The following is a 12,007-nucleotide window of genomic DNA, read 5'->3' as shown; positions in this document are numbered from 1 at the left end:
CAGACTGTAGAGTACAGAGAGGAAATACTAAGTAATGTGTAAAAGATAAAGACTGAATGAATCCTTCTATCCTCAAGTTAATGGCATGTCATGCATGGTGACCTACAGGTCTTGGCCAAACAAAGAAACTTGACCTCTGAAATCTTTTCTCTATTCACTTTTGTATCCCGTTTCACATCACAAAATTAAACAGAAGCGGAGCTGGTGGGTACTCTATGGTTTAAAGAGCATATGAAAATTCTTGAGGGCTTGTCTGTGTTACTAAGAAAAAAAGAATGCCCAAAATACTTCAAAAGCACTACAACTTGAAATTCAAAAAGGTTTATAGACTGGCCAGGCCCTCCTTCAAGATTTGCAACCAATTGGTAGCCATTGTTCAGCTCTTACATACGTTGCCAATATAGTACAAAAGTGGAGGATGGATCAAACTCATATATGTATATAAATATTCTGCATATTGTTTCAAATTTAAAAAAGAAAATTTATCATTTTTTAACATTTCAACTTCAAAATTTAGATAATGAATATTCAGCATTCATTTTCCACATATAACTAAAAAGTTTATTTCAATGTCCAAAACCTAATGATTTTAAAAATGTTTCACTACTTATCACCCAGTGTGTTCAAAATCACACTTAGTTCAAATTAAGCATGGGAACATAGTCCAATACTATGGCATTTTCCCAATATACATCTGCAATGGAAATCAGATGAGTGGTAAACAATATATTCAATAATACATAGTCCAATTGAATGTGATGTCTTCTTAATACACTATTTATTTTACACTTTTTTTCTACTCCAACAGTAAAAAAGTAATTGAATTACTTTTCTTCTGAAGGGCGAAGTTGCACCTTGTCATCCCTAAAATGTACTAAAGTATTAACACTGCTTTAACTTTTTTGTCCCATTGGAGAAATTTTTTTGTACCTTACAGTCCTGTAAACACAACAGTATGTAAGGTTTAGAAATACCCTAAATTGAGGCAAGCTCAAGCTGTCACAGAAATCAACATACCGATGGGAAGATTTCACCTCCACTCCAATCCTAATGGAAACTTAAAATTTAGGCCCCTGATAGCAATTAGGAAATAAATAGAAAGGTTGAATCTTCTTTGTTTTTATCAGTGATTAGTGGGAATACCAATGCCCTGACAATTTCAATTTTGTATTATTAAAGGGTGCATTCCCTAGGCAACTTTAATTCTCCACATACAGTATGAAACTCTGATGTTTTACAGCACAACAAAGGCCTACTGCATTGACCTTAAAAAAAAAAAAACCTTTGGGAAATAGAAATAGTGCCTTTAACAACCAGTTGGAAACCCTGAGTGCCCATAAATATGTTTCTCAAAGTCTCCTGATTGAAATTCCACAGCTATTTTACAAACACAAATACATAGATGAAGCTGATGATTTTGGGTAAATGTGTCCCACAATGGTATTCACAAAAATGCAATCTTTACTCTGGTCCTTTTTATAATTTAGTGTGGCATTGCTCCAGAGTGCAAGGAATTTGCTGGCAGGTTACAGAGTTTTCTTTATGACCTAATGGGCACTCCCATACTATTAGATTTCGAACTCCTGTCTGTTCAATATAATGACTTAGGCTGAACTGGACAAACCAATATATTTATATATGTACAAAAATGCTGCTATAAAATTTACTGATCAATTCCTAAATCTGCCCCACTCATCTAGTCAACTACCCCCCAATTACTGCTTTCATATTCTCCTCTTTGTACATTTTTTTATCGCTATAGCTTTAGCCACTAGATTTGAGACTTTAATGCTTCCCTATCTACCTATGACAATACCATTTTAAAGTGGAACTAAAGCTTACAAATAAAAATGAGTGACCAGGGAGGTTCTTTATCACAGATAGGACTGGCGATGTGCTTTCTGCCTGATTGTAATTTTTTCTATATACACTTTCATGTTCTTGCTCCATTGTGGGCACCACTATCTTTTTCTGGTCCTCCTCCATGTTTCGGATCTTTGGAAATATTGATAGGCAATGCTGGCGTAACTCTGCAAATGAGCAGATCAGTGTAATTTTTAAAAAAGATGATAAATTTATAAAAAAATGTTTAATTGCAGAAGGGACATCACCTTTCTGCAAAAAAAAATTCTACCTGTTTACTGTCTAATAAACTATATGGCTTTACAGAAGATCCAAACCCATTCATATAAACTTTTGCATGTCACTAAATTTTAGGTGCTTGTTTGGACATTTGCAGTTACATTAATAATCCTATCCCAGCACTCTTTTTCTTGTAGTGAGGTACAGCTTATATTACTAACTGATCAATGTATGCCCGTGGAAAGGGATGGAGATATGTGGAGCCCAACCCTGCCTGGGTTTTCATTGCAGTTGTCAGCCAACAAGAGGCTGTTAGCTGTTTTCTGTTTACTCTGTAACATGATTTAATGGGTAAACATGCAAAAGGTGTACTTTTTTAACCTAAACATTTGCCAGTATCCCATATGTATTATGCTGACATCAATTGGTTTTGTTCATGTCTATAACGTTTCAAAAAATGTATAAATCAATTAGAGTATGGTATGAGTAGAATTATCCTAGATCTTTGTCCCTTTAAATGATCATTAAAGAAATATTGTTTAACACAAAAAAAAGTAAATTTTTAAAAAAATATTAAGGCAAACAGCACTATTCACATAGCATATTTATTACCAACTTTTGTGTTCCATCCTGAGCTTTCATTTACCAGCTGCAAAAATAATGGCACATTTTCCACAGCATTTTGGGTTTCTAATTTTGCTCCGTACACTTGTGCTGGCTCTAGCTAACAATGGTGTGGATTTGACATGTTTTTTGTTCATCAGTGCTTGTTTTAAACAACTCATTCACTTTTTCCACCGTACATGTGCTTGTGCCATTAGAGTTGGAGCGTCCTTTGATGGAAATGAAGGTGGGTTTAGGTATGGGTGACGATGGAGAGAATAACACAAATCCATGTGTGTGTTATTGTCATCAGTTTAGCGATATTATCAATTGTGTACAAGCTGTAGTTTCAGAAACTTATTTACAGTTGTTGATGGAAAGAAAATGCATTATAGGCAATCAGGATGAAGGTTAACAGAGGGCATCATATACCAGAAAATGTTATCTCAGAGCCATGCATTGTGATGTGTCTTTATAAATTGTCTGTAAGCACAGAAGTATCATGTATTTCTTTATTTTTCAGATTTATTAAAGGGAAACTGTGGTCTTTATAATATATATTTTTTTGAGAAACGCAGAATAATGCAATGTGACTAGCTTACTATATATAACTGTAGCCATATTTGTTAATACATGGCTTTTCTCACATAAGTTAATTAATGTCGTCTGATCTGACTTTCTTTAATGGTAATTACGCTGATCTTGGAAGTCATTAATGCGTAAGGACACAGAGGGGCATCACAGTGCCTAGGTGCACAGAGGGGCATCACAATGCCTAGGTGCACAGAAGGGCATCACGGTGCTTAGGTGCACAGAGGAGCATCACGATGCCCAGGTGCACAGAGGGGAATCTTGATGGCTAGGTGCACAGGGGGGCATCACGATGCCTAGGTGAACAGAGGGGCATCACAATGCCTAGGTGCACAGAAGGGCATCACGATGCCCAGGTGCACAGAGGGGAATCTTGATGGCTAGGTGCACAGGGGGGCATCACGATGCCTAGGTGAACAGAGGGGCATTACAATGCCTAGGTGCACAGTGGCGCATCACAAGGACTAGAGGAGGCCACTGAAGGTGGAATTAGCCTTAGTTGAAGTGACCCGGGCCCTATCACCTGGCAGACGACCCCAGCAGTTTAATACTAAACTGTCTGATGGGCCAATTTCCAAGTGTAATCAAAACACTGTGCTAACCAGCACTTCTGGTAGTGTTAGATTGTGTGTCACCTACTGGGCACCAGGAACCACGTTGCTATCCAAAACACCTAACACTCGTATGTCTAGAAGTCATCAAAAACTCAACTTACTGCCTGCAGGAGAGGTAAAAACCCTAATGGTTCATTTGCCCATATAATGTTTGTTTTAAATAAATGGGTCACCAGTAAAAGGGTTTTAATTCAATTTGCCTTTTTTTTTTTTTTTTTTGCAGAAGTGGACGTGCATGAAATGCAACTGCATGTGCTGCAAAGTTAGGTACAATCAGTGAGCTTTCAGTTGCAACAATTTCTTTTGGTGCGCATGGCTTTATAAATAGGGCTCATTGCACTTTATGTATACATTACTTACTACATTTTACACAATTTAATTGGAAATTGATATTTTACTATTAATAAAAGTCATATACAAAATAAAACTTAATACATATTTATTTATTTTTGGCCTTTCTTTTCTCTGACACTTAACCTGCGGGAAAGATGTTATTGTCAGGCCGCCTAGACTTAAACCCTTTCCAGAAAGTATTTTCAACGCTAAAACATATAAAAATATTATAGTGGCTGACCCTCAATTTTTATTTTTTTTATATATATGCTTGGAATTATAGCATAAGCAGTTGCGATTAAGTATTAATCCAGCTTTCTATTTCACCTGAAAATTATTCAACTTACTCATGTTCTACTCCTATAAAATTTTTCAATAAAAAATAGCAAGCATTTTTCAAATGCAAAAATGCAGACTACTCAACTGGCTGCTGTCCATGGTTTGGGAAATAAATTAGTGAATGTTATACCAGACATCCTATATTGGTGCCACAAAACACATTTCCTCAGCGAAAGCTTTGAATGTTATGATTTTTATGACTCATAGTGAGATAGAGTTTGTAGGAAGATGAGTGACACAAGTTCTACAGACATATTATTCATTCATATTCTCTCCACATAAGTCATCAAGCCTGACTCTCAATGAAAATATGGCAAAATCATTCCACAGCACTGAATAGGAGAAAAGGAAAATGAACAGTTTCACCTGCACTTTGAATCCTCATGCGATTAATAAATTTACAAATATTCCTTTAAATAACGCCTTGAGGTCTTCTCTTATGCAGCACCTACATCTCATCATGCATTCAACAAGACTCACATCCAGTCTTTCTAAAACTGAAGCTGTTCCCTGGATAATGCACAGTTTACATATTCTAAAGAAGCAAATAAAGTCATCATTCAACTCTTTTTGTACACATTGGGCCTGATTTATTAAAGCTCTCCAAGGCTGGAGAGGCTACACTTTCATCAGTGAAGCTGAGTGATCCAGAAAACCTAATTAATTAATTAATTATTAATAATTAATCATTTTCTATGAGAACAAAACTCCGGTAGACTGCCGGCTCTCAAATGTAGTACTTCATAAAAGCAGCTAAAGAGGACCTATGTTAATGTTGTATATTAAAGTTCTTTTACATCTTAAGAAAACACAATTACTTTTCTTAGCTATTTATCTGTCTTTCCCCAACCTGGTATTGAATAAGGATGACGAAAATTGATGAGCTCATCCTTCTATTCCCTTTTTTCTCTCCTCCTTTTCAATTGTTCATTAGCAGCACCTGTGCATGCAAAACACCTGAGCCTTGGTACAACACTTCCTTTGCCAGTTGTACTGTATAGGGGATTACAGCAGGCTAATAAAATTTAAATACAGACATTACACTAGTTGTATTTAAAATTCATAACATTTCTCAACTAAAACCTTACTATATTAATTGGTGTTTTGTTTACCTATACCTAGAGCTCATTAGGAATCACCCGATTTTCACATAAAAAGAGGAGCCAGTATATTTCCTTCCTGAATGCTGAAAGAATATCTACACTCAAATCAAAAGAACAAGCATCAGATGTATGTCTAAAATCAATGAAGGCATAAGTGGCCCACCGATCCATTCAACATTCTAAAGGAAAGACAATATGAAAAACATTGGGGGCCCAGCTGGGAGGCGATAATGACCATTTCCAATGCCAGAACAACTGATTATCCAGGGGGAACATACTCTCAACACACACATTTTTATACACAAACCATCAGTTTGTAAAGTTCTTGAGACTACAGTGGTTTGCAGCACTGGATCATAGTGGCAGCAGGACAAAAATAATGGTAAATCCCAAATAATAGTACACACCTGGCAGAAAATCAAATTCCACCCCACACCATCCAAAATTAGAAAACAGAAATTTTAGTTTGACATAAACTTAAGGTTGACACGTGTGTGCCACAATATATCATCACATTACATCTGGTAATGAGAGATCTACTCATTTGTGGCCAAGCCAAAGGTGTAAAACGATGGATCAGATTTCAGGTTTGGTCAGTTGTTTGGCTGTTTTTACAATACTCTTTACTTAAACGCAGGTTTGAAATGCGAGAAAGCCTTGCTGACAAGTTATAATTAGCCGAAAGATCAGTGTCATACAACACAAAGAGTTACCCCGTCACAGTTCACAGATCATCCATTTTTTTCCCTTTATAAAAACAAAATTTAGGACTTTTTAAAGGAAACGAAATAAACAGAACAAAAAACCACTTCCTACCTGGTGATGAGCACAGCATTGTCGTGGTGAGCGATACCATTTTCCGGAATAGTGTTGCCATCACTCTGGTGTGAGAGAATAGATTTCTGCCATTTACAGAAGCTGTCGAGGGACTTGTCCGCATGGTGGTTTATCTCCAAGTTTGGCTGCAATACAACACGCATACCAGGAATGTTCCAAGCAAATTACTAAGGTCAGTTGTTAAGCCTTTTGAAGACTAAAATGGGACTATAATTAGAAGCAGTGGTTTCTAGGAATAATCTCTCCTTGCCAATATTTATCTCTATAAAATCTGACCCAGAGTTCAGCCAGCGTATTACTGAACAGGCGGATTGTGTGTTCCAAATGTAATAGTGATTATGTCAATATAGCCATTTCACATTATCAGCTAAGAGGCATTTAACACGTCAGTAGGTCCACAGCACCACTGCTGAGATAGTCACAGTTAGACAAGTTATAAAAAACAAGCACTTGTATTCCAAGGACATCATATTCAACAGTATTTACATATGCCACCACAACTCAAAAGAATATAATGTATTCTTTGGGGTTACAGTCACACCGGGTGCAAAATGAGTGCTTGGACTCTCAAATAAAAAAAAAAAATACCATGAAAACCAAAGCTGACGTGCTAAGCTTAACTATAGACAGACTAGCCCTGTAGATAGTAAACTGTTTTGTTCTTTGAAAGTAGATACATTTTCATAGCCATATAAATGAGTAATAAAAAATAAATCAACAAACCAAACAAACGACCAACAAAAAGGAATAATGTAGTCTTCTGATTTCTGTAGATAATGTTTTTAGGACCAATCTTTGCCTAATATGACTAGTCCACTATTAACTGACATAGTCATTGTTCTAAATTTACAGATTATTACATTAACATTAGCTCCTACTAAAATTGTTTGGTTTAGTAACTTAACAATGCCACAAGAAAATTATTCAGTATACTCCCAGGAGTCAAATTAAGAGCTAATATGTGAATTACAATAAATTATCCTAGTCCTAATCAGAGCCATAACATTGCACTGCATGGCAATCTGGACATACAAGACACTGTTTTCTGTTTAGGACTCAGTGCTGATAGCATTTGGGTGAATTGTGAAGAGCAAACAGATCTTTCTGGAGTCAATTTCTCTTCTGTTAGACATGGGAGCACAGTGGAAAAAAACTGATGTGGTAATTAGGACCAAGTCAGAAAACATGTAGTTTCAATAACATCAGACGTGATTTATTTGGGTGCACTGCCTGCCTACTCCTGGGACTTGTCCAGCCTTGAGTGATTCCTATGGAACACAATTCTGAACTGATGCTACTGGTAAAAATCTTAGCTTCTGAAGTTGACACTGATATTTATAGAGGAGCAGACTGAGTAAGAAACTACAAGTGACATCACATTTAGAAATCCAAATCCAATGCCAGCAATACAGCATCAATGAGAGAGACAAGGACAGCTTACCTGATCTTCTGTGAGGACTATCAGTCTGGTCACTATGATATTCACAACGTTTCCTAGGCTGGAGTCACGATAAAGTTTGGCAACCTGACCTCCAGAAAAGAAGAAAAGACACAAAGTCAGACAATGACACCAAAGCAATAGTATATGTGCTGTAAAGGGAACCAAATAAGTATTGCAAGGTCTACAATGGTTCCTGTGCTCTGACTTGCAACAGAGCTCATAAATACATAAATAATGCCCCAGTAATCTATCCAATTATTGGAAGCTCACACATAGCCAAGGATTATGCAAAAAAGTGATGACATTATCCTATTTAGTGTGATGACAATAAAGTGTTATTGCTGTAATGGAACCTGGCATGTATGTGTAAAGCTGCAATCCTGTTTACACTAGGAATCAGAACTGATTATTCATATGAACTTTCTAAATTTTAGTTATAACTAACTACATCTACAATGAAGCAAAAATGCTCAGTTCAGTGTGTAGGGTAACACTACTGATAAAGTTCGTGCAAAAACAAGAAAATAATTTGTTTTTGCAAATGGACACTTGAGAAGCCTTGATCCTTGGTTAAGACTATTTGCATGGTTTTATCTTTTCCAAAACTCAAGAATAAAATATGCACCTAAAGAAATCTATGTGGCAACCAGACAAGGTATTTGAACATATCACTAGTTGCCTGAAAAGAACTAATAATGTTAACTAATACACTTTCAGTGCTCAACCCAGGAATTTTTTGGAGCCGTGTGGGAAGAAATTGTAGGCGGATGGCTTTCCCTGTACTGTGACCCAACTCTTCAGTAGCCACATAAAAACAGCCGGGTGGTTACTGAAAAGTGCTGGGAGGTGCACCCAGCTAAAAGGGGCTGGGGAGAACACTGCACTTTGATGAACATGACTTTACATAAAGATCATCTACTGGATAGGTCTGCTTTACACCAGGGCTACACCTGTCCCATGAGTCAGATAGCTCTTGCACTTAAAATCCTATATAATGTAAAATTCTAGACCTATGCAACCTTAATTAACAACACAATGGCTTTTAGAAGACCCACCTTGTCTAGGGAACAAAAAAATTACTAATAAAATGCTCAATTTATGTTACATATTTATCACCAATCAAGGGCCCAACATAAATGTAGTGTTAATCTTTAATCAAAGGCTAAACTTGTATTATATAAATCATATAAAAGGAGCCCTCATGTATCTGCTTTTTATTTGTGTTTGTATTTTTTGGGAACTGGTGCTCATCATTCCCAATTATGATGACCAATTTCCGCACATTTTTGTCAGTAGTAGAAAACCACTGTTGACCCTGCCAGAAGTACAGTTTCATCACAGATAATAATGCAACCCCCGCATCTAAAGAATGGTAACTTGTAATATAATAAATCTTTGTTTTCAAGCTTTGATACACCTATTGAATTATTTTTCATTCCTAAAATTGATATGTCTCTTAAACTATAAATAATTTATCTATCCATGTCTTAAAATACAATGTACAACACAGAATACATTAAAATATACAATGATCATTGTACGTGAACAGTATAAAATGTCATAGGGAAAAAAAACTCTTGCTAATTCGAGTAAATGGCTGTTTAAGAATCCACAAGGAACCAATTTCATGATCTAATTTCCCTTCATCATCTGACAGATCACACTTAGCTGGTGTAGACTGCTGCTTGCTGGCTCTGATTGCACAGTAAGTGTACACCTACATGAGCTAGCATGTGGAGGTAATTCTAGTCAGCCCTATAAATTACAGGATGACATCAGTGTCTCTCCAGCCGCTACAGCAGCACAATGAATAAAGCATTCACAATGATAAAAGAAAAGCAACAGGTAATTGACACTTGTAAATGGGAACAGAGGAGTCAGTGTGCTGTGCAGCGGATCTAGCAGACACTTGATGTTACAAGCCACAAAGTGCACACACAGATAATGTCAGCTACTTAACTGGAAAAGCTCCAAATCCTCTTTTGAATTACATCAAAAAGGATCAATTATTATAATTACTCTGCATTTACAGTGGTGTATATTTTCACTATATTTCAGCTCCTTATTCAGTTGACAATCTACTATATTCAGTCCGTTTACAATGGTTTCATGCCAAATGCCTTTATTATGATTGTACAGTCCACATAGGAGCCAGAGCCAGGCAGAATACCCAGCACTTCTGTTTTCAATTTCCAATGCCATCTGAGAGGGATGGGAGGGAACAAATTTAGGGGACCATTGACAGAAACATGCACCAGTATAGATTCTAGTTTTTTGTTGCAGGAGTCACAAATGTCTTGCAGTGGAATTTAGTGATCTGCTGTGCTTGATCACTAAACAATTGAATGCTAATGACCGCTACCTGTTTAACTATTATTGTTCCCTAAAGCAAAGCATACCAAAATTGGGATGTAATGGAGGGAAAAAGATCATCAACTCTGTGTAAGCTCCAAGACCGTCTGACGTGGAACTTACACAGTTTGACTACCATCTCCCAATAAAATTTGGAGCAGTACTACAGTACTCTGAACTTTTATGCAAATGCCAGCTTTCCAGAAGGCATGCTCCTAAATCCCATAAAACAGTGCTATAGGAGTGCATGCAATTCAGATACTAAATTTAAAAATCTAATTGGTAACAATGCAGAGGCCCCTTACATTGCTGTGTTACCTGGAGGTGCCAGTTCCAGACACCCAGTTTTACATTTAATATGAGCCATACTTTAATGAAATTATTCAATGTTTACCCAATGTTTTAACAAGTAACCCCTGTTATGGGTCACGTTATCTAAAGTATCATTTCCCAACTTTTTATTTCAGTTAATAAATAATGTATGCTTCTAATACAAAAATTACACATATTACATATAACCACCAGCATGGATTACCATGTTTCATATATTAATGATGCAATGTTTGTGCATTAAAAAGAGTATTCTTTATAAATAATTGAGCATGAATAAAACCTGTAAAAGGTTCACCTCCTGCCTCATTATCATGGATTTAGTTTCAAACATTAAAGTTGCTTTTTGGTTGCAGCCCTTATTCTCAGACATATGTCACTTGTATCATAAAAAGCTCGGTAACTCTCTACAGCCAACTGTTTCTGCACTGTACAGATTCAGATCGGCACAAGAATTGCATGACCGATTTTGAGTCTACTAATGTACCAGTGATAGATTAAGGGGTCAAACTTACAATATTCATTACGCTCAATATGTAGTGTTCAATATCCTTGCGTCCATGGTATCCCACCATCATTTTGTCAGCGACCACAAGCGTCTCCACGAACCGTTCGACACTAACCGATCTCCTCTGCCGGCGAGGACCATTTTCTGTGTCATTATCCGATGGCACCGTAGGGGTAGTAAATGTATGATTTAACCACCAGGGTTTATGGTTTCCAGTGACATCTGTGGCAAAATTAAATATAAAATATCATGGACTATAAATCAATTTGCTTGGCAAGCAGAATGAAAGTAGATGTAAAGCCTAATTGGATGCTATTTAATTTGCTAAAATAAATACGAATAAACAGCCTCTTTAAAGCCACTCCTGCATGTAATTTTCAGGTAGGTTTTCCTGATGGTGACAATAATGGATCACGTCTGTGCAATGTGCATTGATGTGGTAACACAAGAGATCAATAAGAGGGTGTTGTCCCCAATAGGAGAAGGAGCCTGAACAAGAACTGTCCTGCCAAGAACCCTTATGGCAGGAATTTCCATATATGTATTATATTTATATATAATTTTCTATTTTTTTATTATATTGAGCAGCAATGTGGCTCAGAGGTTAGCACTCTGGCCTTTGCAGCGCTGGGTCCCAGATTCGAATCTTGGCCAGGGCACTATTTGCTTGGAGTTTGCAGGTTCTTCCGGTGTGTGTGGGTTTCCTCCGGGTACTCCAGTTTCCTCCCACATTCCAAAAACATGCAGCCCCCAAGTAGACTGTATTAAAGACATATGACTATGGTAGGAACATTAGAATCTGAGCCCTTTTTGTGGAACAGCTAGTGACTTGACTATGGACTTTGTACAGTGCTGCATAATATGTTGGCGCTAT

The 12,007-nt window shown here is 36.9% G+C and overlaps 1 protein-coding gene across 1 annotated transcript in view; it reads right to left on the bottom strand.

The window, feature by feature from the left end:
• Positions 1-12,007, bottom strand: part of ADAMTS6 (ADAM metallopeptidase with thrombospondin type 1 motif 6) — a 168,685-nt gene that overhangs the window by 119,207 nt on the left and 37,471 nt on the right. Inside the window, exons 5-7 of the mRNA XM_072416361.1 lie at positions 11,141-11,355; positions 7,944-8,027; positions 6,482-6,627 (exon numbers count right to left, since the gene is read on the bottom strand). Coding sequence (XP_072272462.1) covers positions 6,482-6,627; positions 7,944-8,027; positions 11,141-11,355 — 445 coding nt within the window. The remainder of the gene's footprint in view (positions 1-6,481; positions 6,628-7,943; positions 8,028-11,140; positions 11,356-12,007) is intronic.

The sequence above is a fragment of the Pyxicephalus adspersus genome, chromosome 6, assembly GCF_032062135.1.
Source record: "Pyxicephalus adspersus chromosome 6, UCB_Pads_2.0, whole genome shotgun sequence".
Classification (NCBI taxonomy): domain Eukaryota; kingdom Metazoa; phylum Chordata; class Amphibia; order Anura; family Pyxicephalidae; genus Pyxicephalus; species Pyxicephalus adspersus.
Note: the sequence above shows the minus strand (reverse complement) of the source record. Positions and strands in the feature narration are given on the sequence as shown.